This window comes from Bolinopsis microptera, chromosome 7 (assembly GCF_026151205.1).
Source record: "Bolinopsis microptera isolate Bmic1 chromosome 7, MBARI_Bmic_1.0, whole genome shotgun sequence".
Classification (NCBI taxonomy): Eukaryota; Metazoa; Ctenophora; class Tentaculata; order Lobata; family Bolinopsidae; genus Bolinopsis; species Bolinopsis microptera.
The window spans coordinates 6,521,269-6,542,904 of NC_087078.1; the positions used below are offsets into that span (position 1 = coordinate 6,521,269).

Genomic DNA, 21,636 nt, shown 5'->3' on the forward strand with positions numbered 1-21,636 from the left:
TTTAAAACCATTAGACGAAATTTATGAACATTCCTCAGTCCTCACTGTATTTTCTTCTTCACTATATTACATTATCACTTTTTGGAAAATTTGTACCACCCACTTCCTCTCCATAATCAGTTTTACTCGTGGCTAATGTGTCGAAATAGCGTGATCATTTAGAATACCCCCTCTGCAGTCAACAAAACACCGAATAAGTCACCGCAGTATTAACAGGCATGAACTTGATTAGAATTTTATCTTTGGTTTAGGGGGTATTCTGGGAGGTAGAAACGGCAAGGTAGGATGGTCGGGGGCGTCCGTCAGATCTGTGTTAGCGTATATTTCCTCGTCCTCCTCCATCTGAAATCATTTATAGTTTAATTGTAACATTTTGAGAAATCCGTCAGCTCACTTCAAGGACAGAAAGATCTTTTTGGGGAGCTGAGGAGAACAAAGTATGTAAATTTCACATCAATCACAGTCAGCCGCTTTAACATGGTTAACTACCATCCTGTACGTTGGCTTGTTTATCATATAAGCGGGATGGAAAGAACTTATCTCATTTCATTTCATTTCATAGCTTGTGCCTCTTATAAACAACCTGTGCGCTAGTTCAATCGTGTTAGCAACGCATCATACCTTAAACTATATACTTCAGATTCACTTTATTTGCATATTCCGGCTGTTGTTTGCATAATTATACTCACATTACTTGCAAATTCAGACTTTTATTTGCATATTTTGACTCACGTTGTTTGCATATTCTGGCTGTTCGCTGTACTCATCATTGAACTCGTCTATATCGTTATATATAGAATCGTCATCTTCTACTGTTACCGGAGGACCTGACAAGATATAAAGTCTTTAATGGTTTTCGGCAGAATCGATCGTAATATATGTGAAATATATAAATATGTGAAATTTTCAAAGATTCCTGACAGTCGAGATGTCATAATGTCTAGTCACACTCTACAAGATAAATTGCAACTTAATAATTAAACATGTACAATTACAGGGTAGTGTACAAAGAAATACCAAATATGGTCGTATATACAAAGAAGTAATCAAGTATTAAGGCTTTGACCCTATTTTCACGTACCATCAGTCGGCCTTGCTGGTTTAACTTTCTCCGGTTTCTGCCACCCAAACTTAATCCCTCCGCTCGATTTTGTGGAAGAGGGTTCTTTTGGCTTTTTTACTGGAGCAGGGGTAGGAACAGAAGTTGGTCGTGAAGTAGGCGCCGGAGTTGGGCGACCAGTTGGGGCAGGAGTTGGGCGGCCTGTCGGGGCAGGCGTAGGGCGACCTGTTGGGGCAGGCGTAGGGCGGCCTGTTGGGGCTGGGGTTGGGCGAGACGAAGGGGTGGGAGTTGGTCGGCTGACAGATGTTGGATGAGCCGAGTGAATAGTGGGAGCAGGGGTGGGAGCTTTGGGTCGTCCACTAGGTGCAGAAATGAGGGTTATAGGTCGCCCACTTGGTGTTGGGACGGGAGAGGGTACAGCAGGGCGCCCCGAGGGAGCAGGAGTTGGACGGCCCGGAGAAGCTGGGACAGGTCTGCTTGGAGCACTGGTCTGAACTTCAGCGATATTCTCCATCGGAGGTGGCCCATCCACTCTGAAATTTTGAATTGCGTGATTTTGATTATCAAGTATGATCATTCGCTAACATTCGAACTCTTCACAGCAGTTTAAAAACTGTTACAGTAAGTTTTTGAGTTATACACACTGCAGTGTACAGCTGCAGTGTGTATAAACTACAGATTAATAATTCGTACCAGATGCACTGTTAATCAGCTGCTGGAATGCAAAGGGAGCTGATTTTTGAAGGTAGCCATAGTTTTAGAAGGCTACCGGACAACTTCACCCAATTTATCCTTTTCCTTAACTGGGTAGCTTGAGAAATTAATTATAATTAGTTTACCTAGTTAACTTTGGAACGACGGTTCTTTTGCGATAGTGTAACTGTAAACGCAATAACTAGCGCTGCATAGCGCTAGATGGCGCGATCAAGCGCCAACTAGCGCGACAATTTCACCCAATCACAATGCTGGCAAGCATGACCGTGCCTCTTATATTCACAATACTATTTATTTTTAACCCCTTTACTATTTACCCCCTTTACTATTTACCCCCTTGACTTTTATACCCCCTTTACTATTATACCCCTTTATTGTTTTTCAGGCATTAAGACTCATCGAAAGTAGTTCAGCAGGTATATTTATATTCAAAACATTCTAATTTAATGTTAAATATGACAGGAATAAGAAATAGTTATGTAAAGGTTTTTAAGAAATTTGCGCAAAATACGCGCCAGCATGTTATACGAAATTTGGTAAAAACCCCAAAATCGCCATATTCAGGTGCCTTGAAAACCATGTTAAAATTGTGTTAGAGATCTGAAAATTTGCAGGGCGTCTAGACGTTGACCAAATCGACTGCAAAAAAAGTTTCAAGTTTCAGGAGCATCGGGAAATGGGTTTTCTAGAACCCCTGTTTTACGACAGATTGTCGGGACATATACAGATAATATACATATATATTCAGGGATAGACGCTTTGCCAGTCAATTATAGGCTATATTCAGGTGTCCGTATATTCAGAAGCTTTAAAGATACAGCCATCTCGGACCACAGGTCTTGAAGATAATTGTTTAGACTTTAGTTTACATTATATTAAAAAGTAATTTAACGTCATCATTACCACTTGATGACGTCATCAAGTTAACCATTTAAAAAACCTGTTTTTTTACAAAGTAATCACTTTTAAAATCGATTTTACGCCATTAAAGAGTAATTTTATTCAAAATTTGAGGGCATAATGAAGTTAGATAATTGTTTAAGCATTCTGAAAATCTACCGGAAAGTTTCCCTACCTTGCTCCTTCATAAAGATATTTGCCATTGAAGTTAGTGATTTTTTGAAGAATTATTTTATAAAAACTTCAATTTTGCGATTTAGTATTCTCTGGTGTTGGGCTATCCCTTGAGTTGTGGAGCTCAGTTCTGCTTCTTATAGGTATAAATTGTGCATTAGGCTAGTTTTAAAGTTAAAAATCGAAAAGATGCACACGTGGGGACACGCCCAAATTGATTAAAAATTGCTAAAATCACTGAAAATTGCTGTTTTTACCATTTTCTGTAAACTTTGGTGTGCCGTGGTGATTACAGTTCTACTTGAAATACTTTAAAACTTTGCATGCTTATCAAACTATATATAAAACACCAACACGCAAAAATTTACGGCGATTCAATATTGGATGCGCACGCAACGTCCGCTCATAGTTTGCACGTGCGAAAGGTGATAATTTTGCTCATTCGTTGTTCGTGATTTCGAACAAATTTTGCTTTACCACGACAGTTCAATGTCATTATATATAAATTTAATGCCAACTTGAATGAGTATAAAGTGGCAAATTCAGTCAGTGATCGACCCAATGCTTACCCAAACACAAGGAAATGTTTTCAAAGGAAAAATTTCGAAATCGTTGAAACTTCCTTCTTATTAATGAAGATATCAGTTTATACATTATATTTCGACTTTATAAAGTACCCTGACATTAATCAAAAAGAGATGATATTTGACCAAAACCCATAATCATGGGTAGAGTGGACCGTTGCCAGTATCTCTCTTTCCCAAACAAAAGGAAATGATATTAATTTTATTGACCGTTTTCAAATGCAAAATGATACCGAGAATGAAATCGGTAGCTCGCTTTTCCCATTCATTTACAATTGCAAATGTAATAGATTAAGAAGAACTACCATACCCGAAGATAGCTGTACTCGGCAATAAAGATTCAATTAACTTCAGCTAATTCACTAACTACCACCCTTATCCCGAAATACTAGGTAACGACCCGAACGCAACCCAAATAGATTATTACAGCATACAGTGATCGATGTAATTTATCGAAACCTATTACAATTCGTATAACTATAAGCCGTGAATGAATGGGAAAAGCGAGCGACCGATTTCATTCTCGGTATCATTTTGCATTTGAAAACGGTCAATAAAATTAATATCATTTCCTTTTGTTTGGGAAAGAGAGATACTGGCAACGGTCCACTCTACCCATGATTATGGGTTTTGGTCAAATCATCAATAGAAATTTAGAGTTCACTTATATTACACGGACACTCCTTATGTAGTTTTCGAAACATCTGAGCTGTATAACAAGCGTACTAAGATCACGTGACGTCTCAGGTGCATTTCCAGCACGAGATCTAAGCTAACAACTTAACAAGCATACCGGCGTACGTGCGTTCAGGAAGCATGCCAAAAAAAGGATGCGATCCAAAGCATCAAGAGGTTGTCGTAAAATTATCATAATATGACCTGGGTGAAGTTGTCGTTTTGGGATTTAAGCTGATTGGGTACCCTATTAACTGTGTGTGAACTAGGTCAAATTGGGTGAAGTTGTCGGTCACCCAACACTATCAAAGAGTCACGACCAGTGTAGAAGCCAATTAACTAGGTATAGATATATTAAACCAGTTTCCCTATTGCAATGTTTAATTGTTGTATTTACTTAACATTTCAATCAGTTTCGCAAATTTCTTCAGTTATTTCAGTTGAGTGATTGCGGAACGGACATAATTTGAACTGACATTAAAATGAAGGCTGGAAGACATTCAAAACCATTAAAAATCCGAAATTTTTTCATATTTTTGAGCGTTTTTTTGTTCAACTAAACATCGGTGAGCCGTGAGGTATAACAGAACCGTATAAAATGAGTACCGTGTAATCTCTATGCGATGTTTGTTGTCTTGAGATTTCTTCTTAATCAGAGGAAGATGAAACCCCTCCTTCTTCTTTTTCTCCTGTTTAATTAACTCCTCTGGTTTCTTGATCTCCATCAGATTAGCTTTCTTTAGATTGCTCAGCTCCTTAACGTTATCCGGACTAATTTTACCTTCCTGTTAAAAGTAAACGTATTGGGGACTCAAGGCTAACTTAATGCTTAGCTATAGTTGGGTCAAACTCTTCCGTTAAATAGTTTGGGAGATTAAAGTGGCCCAAGGGAAACAACCCAAAAATAGTCTAAACGGTTAGTGGATCTACTTCTAGTGATCTATCACAACTGGGCTATAAGTTTAAGGATAGCAATAGCATATCAATTTTCAAGGCGCCCCATAATCACTCTTTTAAAACTCTCATCTGCCGTTTGAAATAAATTCAGCAGATGGGTACGAGACGCAAGCTGATTTCATGATGGCAGGCGAATTAAGGGATTGATCATTACGATCATTAGTATTTTTTAAAAGTTTTAAAAGAGAGGTTGGGCCAAGATAGCCCACGAGAGGATAGCATTGAGATGTTCTACCTACCTCTGGGGTGTGGCAACCCTGGGGAAGGTTGCCGGTGAAATCAGAGTGAATTGTGGAGGATGGTGTAAAAAGTAACATGATCAGTCAAGATGATACGCTAAAGTGCCAGATGGGTTTGGAAAAGTAAAATGAGACGAGACAGCTTATGAGTCAATACTCTAAGATCATTAGTATGTATTTCAATTTCTTTCAAATATTTACAAATTCGCTTTTATTTTTGCCCAATATCTGACTTAATCTTAATATTAATAATGAATAAGGTACTAATGTATTAGGGACTAATGTATTAAAGGTTTCTGGTGTATTACAAATTTCCAAAACTTTCAAACAATCAGTCCTCACAATGACCTCAAACTAGTTTTCTGAATATCTAAATTATTAACATTATTCGTAAGATTGATATTTTCTGAATCACATAATCTCCAGATAAACCCGAGCTCTATACCTATTGTCTTTATTCACTTACAGTTACATATAGTGTTACACAACATATTTGTCTCTGTTCCTCCCACGATATCAGGAAAACAGAAAGCAGCGCATATTTAGAATGGGTCCATAAGAACAAAGGAATATATCAAGTTAAACTGTATTGAACCTAATTCAATACGGTTTCAGATCATGATAATAAATTTGGTGATCAGTACACTTACAGAGGTTTTATTTTGCTGTTGTATCTGTTTGAACACTGACCCGTTAAAATCTGCTATTGCTGAACCTCTTGCTCCGAGACCGATGAGTATTATCATTAGAATATCGTCATTAAAGTGGTGTGGTGTGTAGATCAAAAGCCTCGTGGAGGAAAAGACACATTTTACATCAAAGGTTCACCCCCTTTATAACACTGCCCGACCGGCGACCTCTAAACATAAACATAAAATGCTCGCTCGCTCGTACGATATTAAATTGCACCGCTACAAAACACTGCCACTTCCTGACTGTCAGGGTTAAGTATAATTGGAATTTCTTGCCCAACATCGCCAGTCGCCACGAGTATGTTATAAACAGCGGAGATAAAGATAGCCGATAAACTACGAGCCTTAATTAACAAACCAGAAATGGTTTTGCTTCGAGTATACCTGATAACCCGCCGGAGTTTACTTCTTAGGACCGGTTTAGTTTCAGCGTGTTGGTTAGTTTCCGGGCCGGTCCAGCAGTGTGGCAGCTTTAATGTGTATAACATAGTGTTTATAATTAAGTAATTAGTGTCAGGTGTTTTATTTACCTGTTTGCTTTCATTATTTTGTTCGACATCCATGCGGTAGGTCTTAATTTTTATAATAACTAATTTTATAGAATTATTGCTATTAGCGATTTTACAGCTATTTTAGACTGCGATTACGTGTGACTAACATTAACTGCTCTTTTCTGTTTATCTTACAGTTACTCTGAGAGGTTTTCTTCAATAAATTAAACAACCATATAAGGTAACATGATAACACTACCATATAAGGTAGTTGTACCTGTCCGTTAGCCACGTTTACCCCAGTCCAGACTCTCCCAGTCTGAGCGGTTATGCTCAGTTTGTCTCCCATCCCTAAAGTCAGGTATCCGTTACCTCCGGGGTAATTCTGAGAAGTGAGGGATGTTAGTTTGCTTCGAATTTTATTACCTTTGGTTAAATTATTATGACGGGCATATATCCGAGGTTTAATTAATGGTCAAGGACTTAAATATGGCAGTATTTCTATAACTATTCGCCAAAATAATGTGAAAGTAATTCAAAGTATATTGGTTCATTATTTTCCAGCTTTTATTGAGGACAGATTAAGCTTTCATAATCATTTGTTTATAACTGCAAACTAATAAGTGCTACTATCGTAAAAACTGTAATATAATAATCCTTAAGCTGGCTGTGATCTTAAACAAAATGAGTAATAACTAGCCGTGATGGATACGTGAGTAAAGTCGGTCGATTCCGCCAACTTCACCCTTGCTTTCCCATCTTCCTGAGAAACATATTGATTGAAATCTGTTCCGTTGCACTTTCACGTTATCAACCTACAAGAAGTAATCTACGAGAGGTTTAGAAATCGATCAAGAGAAATCTTTTGAAGTAACTAAAGATCCACAAATATATAGGGAGTAGCTGATTTGATTAAACGCAGCATTCACGTTATCATGTATTCATGGATAAGCTGCAGTTCGTAAGGCAGTGCTTCATATAACAACTTCTACAGGTCAACATACAAACTGTTGTACTCCTTCAAAGGTCAGGGTGCTGTTTTCTTTGCTGAGTTTGCCCAACATCTTAGCGTCTCTCATGTACTTCTTCTTGCCAAGATTGTCCACCTTTGTTTTGAGAGGAGCGAAGAGGAGACTCTTGTCAAGGTCTATGTAGGTTACCTTACTGTTCTTTCTCTGGGAGTTTATGTAGGCAATGTTATTGATTTTTCTAGATGCAGGATTGATATATTTTCAATTAAATTGTAATCAAGTCATCTGATCAGTACCACCACTATCATCAAATTAAATTAATTACACAGGGCCATGAAACAAGTAATATTCACCGTACACTATTACTACTCTACAAGTGGTCGTCATTATAAATGAACCATGTTGCTGACTAATCTGGATATTGTAAAGTATTACCCCTCCCTCTTCCCTCTTATCCCTCCTTACCCTCCACCCTCCCTCTCCCCTCTTATCCCTCCTTACCTCCACCCTCCCTCTCCCCTCTTATCCTTCCTAATTACCCTCCGGCCTCCACCCTCCCTCTCCCCTCTTATCCCTCCTTACCCTCCACCCTCCCTCTCCCCTCTTATCCCTCCACCCTCCCTCTTCCCTCCTTACCTCCTTACCTCCTTACCTCCACCCTCCCCTCCCCTCTTATCCCTCCTTAGTCCTTACCCTCCACCTTCCCTCTCCCCTCTTATCCCTCCTTACCCTCCACCCTCCCTCTCCCCTCCTCCCCAACTAAAAATGTTTACTACAACAGTCTCACAGTTTAGTAACTTTACCTACATTAGTAGTAATAGCAGAGAAAAGCTCGTCAATCTGAGCGGCGTGCCTAAAATTCGGTTCCGTACTAACAGTGACACGTGCAGCATCTATCCAGCTAATAGCTAGGTCTTGTGAGTTTGTTTTGTTCAAGGCGTAGGCACAGTTGTACTCGCACATCGCCTTGTGGAGCTTGAACCGCATGCCAAGCTGGGCGTAGCTTACCTCACTACGGATCTTGAACTGCTGCGATGCCTAGGAAAGAAATAATTGTAGGCTGTGATGGAATCAGAATAGCAGAATTTTCAACTTACCGTTATTTTTTAGCATTATTCGGAATATAAATTTTGAATAATTTGATATATTGCATATAATGTTTTGCACAATATTTGTTTTTTGCACCCGTTTGCTTATTTTTGTATGTAAAAATTCAGCCTCTGGTATCAAGTAATAGTATTAGTATTTTGGTAATAGCTATAACTTTTGACGTTTTAGGTGCTCTAGAGATTGCACCATCTAAGGTATTTGCTCGTTGATCCTTGATTACCATGGATCGTTTAAAAAAAAGTCAAGTGTCTGCACATGGATTGTTGCACCTTGTAGTTGTCTGGTAGCCTATAATTGCCTATATGATATGTGTTTACTGTTTTAGCACCTTAGAGTGAACTCTCCAAGACTTTGGTATGTGGTGGGAAGCAAGACGGGGTACTGAACCTAAAGTGTTTATACCTAAACCAATTAAACTGGTGATCACGTGAGCCATCATCAGCTAATAGCTCGTCACTTAACTGCAGTTTGATTTAGAGAAATGCGCAATACCATTGCCGCGATATTTGCGTTTTTTGCGTTACTCTACAATAATACGCCTTTAAAAATAATATAACAATAGATCGTACGGTTTTAGATGAACAATCTAAAAGATACATTACAGTACATTAATAATTAATGGGCCCGGGAAAGTTGTTGACATTAAATGTACAAGAACCCACCATCTTACACCTATGGTTATACATTATACAATGTATAAAAAACATCTGAAAAAATGTTCGATTAATTCTGAATCACGCAACACAGTGAGTCTCAGTCATGAAGTAAAACTAAAATGTTTGGAATTTCTTACTCGTTCAAAGTGTCCGGGTGCTTCTTGTGCTTTTCCTTTAGCCTCTAAACAGATGATACCTGCAAGTTAGCTGTTTTAAACAGTGTTTATTGCAAATCTAACTAAGTCTAACCGTAATAAACTCTAACCTGAGATGACAGCCATGTAAACCTTCCAGCTTTAACGTTGACATTAAGTCTTAACGGCTGGTGCACCTACGTCATACACTGTAAACCGCTTACCCTTTTCACCAATAAAGTACAATTTTACTGATAATAACTTATTCGCCGACCACATATTTTCTTCCACATATTTCTCCTGAAGACAATGCCGTGCTGCAACTATGTTCTAAACCTAATAAAAGCTTGGAGACGATACAGATCAAACAAAAGAAAATAATTGCCCTGTGCTCAGAACAATCTATAAACATATTGCTTGGGAAATTTTCTTGTGAAATGAACTGTGTACTTCAGAATGTTTCTTAATCTGCATGTTTCTAAAATGCATAATATAATGCAAATAGGCTATATTTGATGTCATTATTCTAATGCTTTATCTTTTAAATCGAAAGATTTTCTTTCTTTACGTAATTTCTTGTTCGTCAGATTTTATTGAAAAACTAATCTATAAGACCGCATTATCAATAATTTGTCAAAAATCACTAAAACAAATTGTGGATCTACTAAATAGGTTGGTTCAGGTTGACGGCTGTGCCAAACTGTGAGCTGCTTAATTTTACAATTTTAAACAGAAAATTTTTTATTATTTCCTGCCGACTAAATTACCGCTGATAAAGTGAATTGTATAACACTGAATAAATCGTAAATACTGAACTGATAGGGACTGTATAAGTATTGGAAGCCTGTAATGTGTAATGTCTATCTTATCTTTCAAATATAAAATGCTGTATACCTAATTGAATTTTCCACAAATGTATGATAAAGGTGCAGCTACAGCCTACGTTTAATTGGTATTAGGAGATAAAAAGGTTAAAATGACGACCATTGCAATTTTCTGAATCTCTTGCTAGTCGAAAGTGAAGAAAACAGCAGCATTAGTGATTTTTGATAAATTTCTGGTTGCAATTTATTTTCCGGAGTTTTGTTCTTATAGATATAGGAGTAGCTGCGCACTTTCAAACTGCAAGGGATGAGTACGAATAAGTCCCCGCTGCTTGTAACCTCTGATGGTCCAGAATCTCGTGGTTATTACGGTTCTTATCCGATAAACCGGGATGAACTACACGATTATTCTATATTGGTAAGCAGATTTCTTGTTTAACAGCACAATTATTTTAAACAATAATTATACAATATATGAAGGAATCACATTTATTTGATATTATCATGGATGATGACAGGTCGACCATTGTAAGGCTGGACCTGGTTGGTTCATAACTATAAGAGGATAGCATAAAGATGCTTTGCCTACCTCTTGGATGTGGCATCCCTCCAAGGAGATGATGCCGGAGAATTCTATGTGAAAATGAGGGGGGTACTAAAAGTTACAAACTTACCCAACAGAAAGTGAGCGACAGCTAGATGAGGGTCATGTTCTATTACACTCAGTAAAGCTTGGTAAGCACCTGTTAGGTCACCCATAGCTCTACACACTACTCCTATACTGTACAGCGTCTGTAGGGATATTATACAGTGTCACAATCTTCTTTATAGTGTCACAATCTACTTTATAGTGTCACAATCTACTTTATAGTGTCACAATCTACTTTATAGTGTCACAATCGACTTTATAGTGTCACAATCTACTTTATAGTGTCACAATCTATTTTATAGTGTCACAATCTGTTTCATAGTGTTACTATTTCATGTTATAATTTTAAGACTTACACTGAAATTTGACAGTAAATGTTTTCAAAACGTTCGCTCAAATATACTTGACCAAAAAGGGTAAAACAAATTGTAAGCTACCTCATAAGATTTAAGTTGACCAGGATTTAATAAAATCACAGACCACAGTAAATACTACCATCCCACACAATATTAATATCATATGTACCTTAATATTATCTTTTTTTAAATGCTTTCAACACTACTATGTATAACAAATTATAAATGTCACTGAAGATGACAACATGTTTGACGATAGCCTGTAAATTGATAATTTGATCTCAGTATTTACAACAAATCAGCTTGATTGATTCAAAGGGAGAACAAAATTCCTCTGTTTCATACCTTAGCTGTTTGATGGTCGTCAGGAATGCTCCAAAGAGCAGAAAAAGCTCCATTATAATCCTTCTCCTGGAACTTGGTCACACCCTCCTGCCAAGTCGATATAGTGTCTTTGTTCAGTGATGCCATGACCAACTCCTCTACACTGATAATACCCAATTTTTTCTGCTCTGTGCACCCTTCAGCGCTACGAGGGGAATAGTATAAGAGTTAATTTAGACATTAGAAGATTTAGATACCTAACGACTTGCCTAATGCCTATCGATACAATGCCGTGGAGGGGGAAGGGTAAAAGTTTAGTAGGCCCCGAGCCTTTCATTATTCATGTGGGCTCCCAATTCCCATAAACAACACATCCTAGTAAGAATCTAGCCCCTTTAAATTTCTCATCATTCCCACAATTGTTGTTTGATATGTCTCGCGACTCGGTAGATCAGCACATTCATTAATAATTTATGTAAGTTACGGCCGGACTTTTGGATCACCCTATAGAAGATTATGATTTGACGATCAATAACAAACATTTGACTCTTGGGGAAATTAATCAAGGTTTCACAGGAAAAAAAGTTAATAAAATCGTACGTGCACAACGTAATATCTACGAACAGAAAACTATAACTAGTGCAGTAAGTTCACGCAACATGGTCGTATTATACAAGGTAGGTACTGGCAGCTGGCAAAACCATGTTTATTATTGTTGTATCGTTATACACACATACAGTCTTGATGTTTACTCACATGATGAATAATGCGACTGAATATATTTCTAAATCATGTATTTGATGACCAGTACTTCTATAGTCAGGAACTAATCTGATTAACTTGTACAGTGGGGTGTCATATAAATTATAATAAATTCCTTATTTCTGGTCGTTGATTAACAATTCTTATGGTTTTTACATTAATGAGTTAGGAAATTAGTTAGGTATCGGCACCACACACAACGTTCCGTTTAACTTAATGATTGGTGCCGGCTAGTATTACCTCACTGCTGATCAACCAAGGTGACATGTTAGAGATGGTCATTAATAATAGCTTCATGGCTGAACCTGATTGATTCTATGAAGAAAACGCAACATTTTCCTGAAAAAGCACCCAGACTTTTTGATTACTTCGCTAATTTCTTTAATGTGTTATTAAATTTTGTTCCATTTGGTCAGAGATTATATTACTACATCTTCTTATTTAAGATTTAGAAGAGATGTAAGCAAAACTGCTCCTAGTTCAAGGAGAACTTATATTGCCAATCTAGGACTTAACTAGGACTAACTATCGGTGAATCACGAATTTTGTTTATTGATCCCAGTATCTTGTTATGTTCATTACGCTGATTTCCAGTAGCATACTCTTTAAGAGAACATTTAATTCTATGGTGAGATCATGTTCATGTCACGTACAAGCCGTCTCCCCGCAGAAAGGTTTGGTCGATTATTCCCAATGATCCCAATATAGTTTAGATATGTGCGGTTTAAAAATATCTTACTCCATTTCACTTACCTCCGTGCTGTGGTGTACCCTAAACTGCTGGTATCTATTAATTGGTATTAGTAATAATCCCAAGGTGTTTATGAACACTGAATCCTGAGATCCCCAGGTGTTTATGAACACTGAATCCTGAGATCCCCAGGTGTTTATGAACACTGAATCCTGAGATCCGCAGGTGTTTATGAACACTGAATCCTGAGATCCCCAGGTGTTTATGAACACTGAATCCTGAGATCCCCAGGTGTTTATGAACACTGAATCCTGAGATCCCCAGGTGTTTATGAACACTGAATCCTGAGATCCCCAGGTGTTTATGAACACTGAATCCTGAGATCCCCAGGTGTTTATGAACACTGAATCCTGAGATCCCCAGGTGTTTATGAACACTGAATCCTGAGATCCCCAGGTGTTTATGAACACTGAATCCTGAGATCCCCAGGTGTTTATGAACACTGAATCCTGAGATCCCCAGGTGTTTATGAACACTGAATCCTGAGATCCCCAGGTGTTTATGAACACTGAATCCTGAGATCCCCAGTTGTTTATGAACACTGAATCCTGAGATCCGCAGGTGTTTATGAACACTGAATCCTGAGATCCCCAGTTGTTATGAACACTGAATCCTGAGATCCGCAGGTGTTTATGAACACTGAATCCTGAGATCCCCAGGTGTTTATGAACACTGAATCCTGAGATCCCCAGGTGTTTATGAACACTGAATCCTGAGATCCCCAGGTGTTTATGAACACTGAATCCTGAGATCCCCAGGTGTTTATGAACACTGAATCCTGAGATCCCCAGGTGTTTATGAACACTGAATCCTGAGATCCCCAGGTGTTTATAAACACTGAATCCTGAGATCCCCAGGTGTTATGAACACTGAATCCTGAGATCCGCAGGTGTTTATGAACACTGAATCCTGAGATCCCCAGGTGTTTATGAACACTGAATCCTGAGATCCCCAGGTGTTTATGAATCCTGAGATCCTGAGATCCCCAGATAATCAAATTTGACTCTGACAAACTTGACATATTGTTACGTTTAATATGTCTTCACCTGTCCCGGGACGGTCAATATAGAGCAATCAATCGCAATAATTCGTGATCATTTGACCATTCCTAGAATCTCAGATTCTGGGAATCGATTGAGTTGTAGTATATATAATATTAATATAGTGGACAGGAGTATTTCTAAGGAACTTTGCCTGTTAAATAAATCTATTAATACCTACGCCCGTATAACTTGGCCTCTTAAGAGAACAAAATATATACTTATATTACGAATATGTGGATATTGGAGAAACGTCTTGGAATATTCCGATTCTCTACTGTGTCTACCATATCTGATATCGGCCCTTTTACGAACGGCCCCTTATTTTAGAAATTTGCTCTTTATAATGTTCACAATTTTGGTTACTCAATGTGTCCAACCATAATTTAGGATCACACAATTTTTTACAATACATCCATGCTTCTTTGCGTTTATGAGGATCACGACGTGAGACAACCTTATTGCAGACATTATTTAACCGGACATTGCGTTAACAGACATAATTCTGAACGGACATTAAAATGAACGCTAGGGTCTCCAGCGTCCAATTGATGTTCGTTCAAATAGTCAGCTCACTTAATAATAATAATATTGAATACAAAAAATTCGTTAGATCCTTCCTTGTCCTTTCTGGTAACTGATAAACAGGTCCTCAGTCAGCCATGGCTGACTGAGGACCTGTTACCAGACACTGACAGGACAAGGAAAGATCTAACGAATTTTTAAAATTGAATAGTTATCAGTTCTGAGCGACGGTGAACGATCACTCAATTATCATTAAAGACGTTCCTAAATATGATCACTTGATTTTTGACGACGCCGGTCTTCTTACCGGTCTTCTTAGTTTTGAACGATTCTTTGAATCTTTGTCTTATTGTTTACGCACCTGTTTTCTCAATCGATGAGATTCTATTGTTATAATCGGTATTTGCTCCAAATAAATAATTTTAAATCTTCAAATTTACATTTTTAATAATCTAACCATTCAATTTCAAATCTCATCTTTAATTTGTAATCGTAAAATTGATATTTTGGATAGCCCAATTTTTCCTTGATTAAGTCTAAAAATTTAAATTTGACACTTTCATAACATACGAGTGACGATAGACGCTATAATATTTGAAACTATATGTAAAATACCAGGGTCTAGGTCATTCGCCCGGCACATATAAGTGAGCTCTTTGCTCTATTGGGCCAGTATTAAGCTTTGTTGGCCACCTGTTATATATAGTGTAACAATTAGCCTCAAAAACAGGTCTCCCCAAACCACACCAACGTAATTCGTGATGATCTTGTCTCTAGTTCTCCCTTTCATGGTCAAGTACCCTACATGTGTGTAAATATTTAATCGTTACATCCCTATCCCCCTCCCCGGCCCCAATCCCGTCCCCTTACCGTCCCTTGGCCACCGATCAGACTAATCCACTGAACCATCAGACTGAATTAACATTTTCATTGTTCCAATCAGGTGAGCATTGAGCAAAGGACTAATGATTAGTTATAAGCTCACCACGGTCCATATAGACCTGTAATCTATATTTAGTGCAAATTATAAGGTTTAAAACTACATTTAATTTTTGGAGCTCTCTGTTTTGTGGTGGTTGTGTTCCTCAAAAATCACTATTAGTTACCACCTGCTCCCTCTTCACATACCTCCCCCCCCCCCCATTTACCCCCAACTATACTGTAGCGCGAGTTCATCAGATTACATCCAGTTTAGCAACAACATGATAGAGCTTGTTAGTCCTTAGTCCATGTTAATTTACTTCACTTCCACTATAATAACGTACCGCACGTGTGTGCTGACTGCTGTGCCATATAGTGCACCAAATTTAACCATGATTATCACTTCTGCACCATGTGTACTGGTACTACACCCAGTTCCACTGCTTCTACCATTACTTCAGACTAGCTAGCCAGCAGCCGTGTATTTGCATTTTGAAATCCACATGCTCTTGTTTGGCCATACTGCAGGGAATGTGTGGCCCCTGGGCCCCAACACACGAGATCTTTAGCTGCTCCTCAGACAGTGGCTAATGCTATGTGGTGATGAGTTTGCAGTTCCAGTGGCTGAATTAGGCCCTAATTACTATAGGTTCAGGGTACTTATCATTGGAAATTGGCCATAAGTATACCGTCATGATATGGCCGCTGTGTTTATAGTGCCAAGTGCTATTATAATAGGACCATGTGGGCCACACGGAGGTGTTTTTGTAGTTTATAGGCTTCTTGTGTGCTGGACAAGGGGTATTATTGTGCTCAGTTGTGCTAGAGTTAGTTTAGTTGTTTTTGTGATGATTATAATATAATCGCAGTTCAAACGATTGGACGATCGTTTATAAACGAAATTTTACAGTGGGGTGCCATATGTTTTCATCATTTCTGAATGCGTGCGAGTTTGTGTCCACGTCACGTGATATTGTTAGCAGTGAGTGTAATTACGAGTCTGAAAAATTTGTCTAGTACAAGGCCCAGACCCTTTGGCGTATCTATAGTAAATATTGTGGCGATGTAACATCTCTGACACCACTTAAAACTGAGGAACAGGGTGTTCACAATATCCAACTCAGCATAGTAAACTTATGATATCTCTGGCTGCAGACTGATAACTCCGACGGTATACTATTTATTTAAATCAACTGAGAAACATTTGGTCTCGTTACCTTGTGAATTTCATCGAAATCGAACAATGTAGTACTATACAAAGATATTCCGTTTTAAACTTCATGGCATTGTCAAAGTAGAGAAAAATTCTTCACTTGCTATTAAAACATGTGCTCCTTCATAAATATTATCATTATCGTGATCAAACCCCTTATTTATGGGCCTGCCAGTCTCTTCTGAAGCACGAATGACCATAATTTCTAACGGTTCGAGAAAAGTTCAGAATTATCTCTAAACACCCATTTTTGAATTTTGTAAATCGGTGGTCCGGAAGCGGAGTTATGGTTCAATGAAAATTGTTAGTTTAACACTGTTTGTATTGTCATTATCAGAAATGACAAAAACATATGGCACCCCACTGCAGTAGGTAGATAGTTTTTTAGTAGTTTTTCATTTTTCTCTCTACTCTCTCTTGGTGAACAGATACCCCAGGAATGGAGCCGGATGAAAAATGCATGTAAAAAATAACTTTATTGATTTCGACGGTCTTTAAGTTTAAAAGCACTCTAATTTTGACGGGACCGGTGTGATATCTCATATCTTAACCTTGGCAGTGCAGTTGGCAGTTGGCACCTACAATAAATGGATATGCCACGTGCAATCTTAATGACATGAAATACACTGACAGTAAGGTCAATAAAATCTTTATTTGACATTTTAAGGAGAGAATCTTGCTGATATCGCGTTAAATAAAACTATTGTCGTCACTTTAAGTTTACAGGAACACGTTCCATTTAATGCACTTCAAAAGAAGAAGAAAGAGTTGTCACTTTTCAGAGAGTAGTGACAGTGTAATAGCCATAATGTTAGTGTTATAGCCATAATGTTAGTGTTATAGCCATAATGTTAGTTGTGTATAAAACAGGCTATTGGAATACCTCATCCTTTGAATTTTTAAATGGCGAGTTTTCGATAACATTAACATTTTCGTCGTATACTGCCGCGTAATGATTTATCGATTATTATCATTACGAGATTAGCTGGACACACATTGACCTAGCATGAAGTACTGATCATTGTCGTATTTTGCTAGGTTTCGATACCTAAAACCTCCACTCTCAATGTTGCCGGATTACTCACTTCTTTATTACCCAGTGTAGTGGAATATGTATGTACTATAAAGGCTTTATTTATTGTATTCGTTATATAATTTTATAAGAGGTTGAATATATAGAGACAAATTGAAATGATCAATGAGCGACCTGCGACAGTCGTCCGCGTCAAAATGTTGAATAGATTTCCAATTTAATATTAAAATGCTCTCATTTATACAGTTTGGTTGGAGAGCTAGTGTGGGCTATAACGTATTTGAATGTACTGAGTTCACGATATGCCTCCTCTCCAAGTGCACAGTGTGTACTGTGTTAACTGTGTAATCTTTTGATTTATTTATTCATCTAGTTTATTCAAATATATATTACAAACTTAACAGTTATAAAACTTACGTTGTGACAGGATAGCTAAATTTGTTCCTCCGAGCCAGTGAGCATTGGTATTTTGTCTCTAGCGGAAACTGTAAAATTTGCTAAACATTCTCCGATTCTCACACAGCTCCGCTTAATTTGACTATTACCTGTGCTGCATATCATAAAGTTCTGGTATAGTATTGGTAAACGATGGCCCCCTTAACTACTGCAAATTATACCTGCAAAATGGTTTTATCTTAACTACTGCAATTTACGTGCAAGATGGTTTTATCTAATTGGGTGGTTTGTACAACACTCAATAAATCCTTCCATGCGAGTGCAAATGTTTCTCCCTTCCGATTTCTTCCCCTTTGTATCACTTTTATATTTTTGTCTCTCTGTACAGGCCTCACTCACCTTTAAGATGTTGTCACGAGTATCTCGATTTATGGTTTATGTTTAGACAACACCTTTTAATCTGTATCACCTCTGTGAGCCCCAGGATCCCTTGCCATGCTTTCGTTCTGTGTGTCTCCAGATACTTATTCCAATGATTGTTATCGTTTTAGATTATTGTGGATGAGAGGTCTTGATTATGGGTACAAATTTGAATCTGAAGAGAAGAAGGAAGATTTCTCTGTGGCTTCTTTATTGTTCCTTCTTTAAATCTTGTTTCATTTGGTCCGAGCTCAGAGAACTGTAGATTACACTGAGGTTGTGGGGCTTCCCTTGTATATTCATATTGTATAATGTATAGTGGATTCATTGGTCCTGATAATCTTATACCGTTAGCAATTGAGCCCAAGATCACCATGGAGTTTGATCATGTTACGTGTATAGCCCATTTCATTTTAAGCATATACAAGTAAATAGCTGTTAAATTAACAATTAACTGAGCTAACAGTAACAATTAACTTCAGGTTCACAAACTTTATACTGTGCTTTAGTAGTTTGAATTATAACTATATTTTAAAGCCTAACGTCGTGTTTTATTTGAAGGATATTTTTTTTTTTTTCCCAAAAAACCAAATTTAATTTTTTAAAAAAAAAGGGGGGAAAAAAAAAATTTTTTCCCGGGGGGGGGGGGGGAAAAAAAAAATTTTTTTTTTTTTTTTAAAAAATTTTTTTTTCCCCCCCGGGGTTTTAAAAAAAGTTTTTTTTTAAAAAACCCCCCCTTTTAAAAAAAAAAAAATTTTTTTTTTAAAAAAATTTTTTAAAAAGGGAAAGGGGGAAATTAAAAAAAAATTTTTTAAAAAAAAAAAGGAAAAACCCTTCCAATTTTTTTTAATTTTTTTTTTTTAAAAAAACCCCCTTTCCCTTTTGGGGGTTTTTCCCCCTTTTTTTTTTTTTTGGGAAACCCCTTTTTTTTTCCCCTTTGGCCCCCCCCCCCCAAAGTTTTTTTTTTTAAAAAAAAAAAAAAAATTTTTTTTTTTTTTGGGGGGTTTTTTGGAAAAAATTTTGGGGGGTTTTTTTCCCCTTTTTTTTCCCTTTTTTTTTTTGGGAAAAGGGAAAAAAAAAAAAATTTTTTTTGAAATTTTTTGGGGTTTTTTTTTTAAAAAAAAATTTCAAAAAGGCCCTTGGGGAAAATTTTTTTAAAAAAAAAATTTTTTTTTTTTCCCCCCTTTAAATTTTTTTAAAAAATTGGGAAATTTTTAAAAAAATTTTTTTTTTAAAAAATTTTTTAAAAAAATTTTTTTTTAAAAAAAAAGAAAAATTTTTTCAAAAACCTTTTGGGGTTTTTTTTGGGAAAAAAAAAAAGGGGGTTTTTTTTTTTGGGGAAAGGGGGGGGGGGGGGGGGGGAAAAAAAATTTTGGGTTTAAATTTTTTTTTTTCTTTTTTAAGGGGGGGGAAAAAAATTTTTTGGGGGTTTTTTTTTTTTCCCCAAAAATTTTTTTTTTGGGAAAAAAAAAAAAATTTTTTTAAAAAAAACCCGGGGTTTTTTTTTTTTTTTTTTTTAAAAAATTTTTTTTTTTTTTAAAAAAATTTTTTTAAAAAACCCGGGAAAAAAAAGGAATTTTATAAAAAATTTTTTTTAAAAAAAATTTTTTAAAAAAGGTTTAAAAAAAAACCCCAACTTTTTGGGGGGGGGGGTTTTTTTTGGGGGGAAAAAGGGGGGGAAACCCAAAAAAGGTTTTTTCCCCAAAAAAATTTTTTTTTTTGGAAAATTAAATTTTGTTTTTTTTTCCTATTTTTTTTTTCCTTTTCCGTTTTTTAAAAAGGTTAAAATTTTAGGAATTTTTTTTTTTCCCGGCCCCAAAAGGGGGGTTTTTAAAAGGGAAAAAAAAAAAAAAAAGGGTTTTTTTTTTAAATTTTTTAAACCCCTTTTTAAAGGGTTTTTTTTTTTTGGGGGTTTTTTTTTCCCCAAAGGGGAATTTAAAAAATTTTTTGGGTTTTTGGGGGGGAAAAGGGGGGGAAAAAAAGATTTTTTTTAAAAAAAAAAAATTTTTTAAAAAAATTTTTTTTTAAAAAAATTTTTAAAAAAAAATTTTTTTTTTAAAAAAGGGTTTTTTTTTTTTTAAAAATTTTCCCCCCCAAAAAACCAAAAAAAAAAAAAAATTTTTTAAAAAAACCCCCAAAAAAAAAAATTTTTAAAAAATTTTAAAAAAAGGGGGGGTTTGGGGGGAAAAAAAAAGGGGGGGTTTTTTTTTTAAAAATTTGGGGGCCCCCCCCAAAAACCGGGTTTTTAAAATTTTTAAAATTTTTTTTTAAAAGTTTTTTTAAAAAAAAAAAAACCCCTTTCCCCCCCAAAAAAAAATTTTTTTTTTTGGTTTTTGTTTTTGGGTTTTTAAATTAAATTTTTTTAAAAATTTTTTTTTTTTTTTAAAAAAATTTTTTTTTCCAAAAATTAAAAATTAACCGGGAAATTTTTGGGAATTTTTTTGGAAAAAATTGGTATTAAAAAAAATTTTTTAAAAAATTTAAAAAAAAATTTTAAAATTTTTTTTTTTTTTCCCAAAAAAATTTAAAAAAGGGCCCCGGGGGTTTTTCCCCCCAAAAAAAACCCAAAAAAAAAATTTTTTCCCCCCCCCTTTTCCCCCCGGGGGAAAAAAAAAGGGTTAAAAAAAAAAAACCCCAAAATTTTTTCCCCCCCCCCTTTTTTTTTTTAAAAAGTTTTTTTTTTTTTTTCCCCCCCCCTTTTTAATTTTAACCCTTCCCCAAAGGGGGGAAAAAAAAATTAAAAAAAAAAAACCAAAAAAAAAAAAAACCCCCCCCCAAAAAAAAAAAAAGGGGGAAAACCCCAAACCCTTTAAAAAAATTTTAAAATTTTTTTTAAAAAAAAAACCCCCCAAAAATTTTTTTCCGCCCCTTTTTCCCCGGGGTTTTTTTAAATTTTTACTTTTTTTAAATTCGGGTTTTTTGGGGGAAAAATTTTTTTCCCCCCCAAATTTTTTTTTTTAAAAAATTTTTTTTTTCCCTTTAAAATTTTTCCCCCCCTTTTTTTTTTTAAAAAAAATTTTTTTTTTTAAAAAAGGGGAAAAAAAAAAAATTTTTTTTTTTGGGGA

At 36.2% G+C, this 21,636-nt stretch overlaps 2 protein-coding genes across 2 annotated transcripts in view; both read right to left on the reverse strand.

Annotated features, from left to right (window-relative positions):
- The window catches only part of LOC134817921 (heat shock 70 kDa protein 4-like), a 47,803-nt gene that overhangs the window by 22,460 nt on the left and 3,707 nt on the right, over positions 1 to 21,636 (reverse strand). The window lies entirely within an intron of this gene.
- On the reverse strand, positions 229 to 11,657 carry LOC134818640 (uncharacterized). The gene is made up of 11 exons (XM_063828278.1): positions 11,532 to 11,657; positions 10,856 to 10,973; positions 9,361 to 9,419; positions 8,334 to 8,495; positions 7,491 to 7,661; positions 6,764 to 6,871; positions 4,714 to 4,892; positions 1,479 to 1,593; positions 1,182 to 1,356; positions 733 to 827; positions 229 to 342 (listed from the first exon to the last, which is right to left on the reverse strand). Exons 1-11 carry the CDS (start codon positions 11,655 to 11,657, stop codon positions 229 to 231), a joined length of 1,422 nt encoding a protein of 473 aa, XP_063684348.1.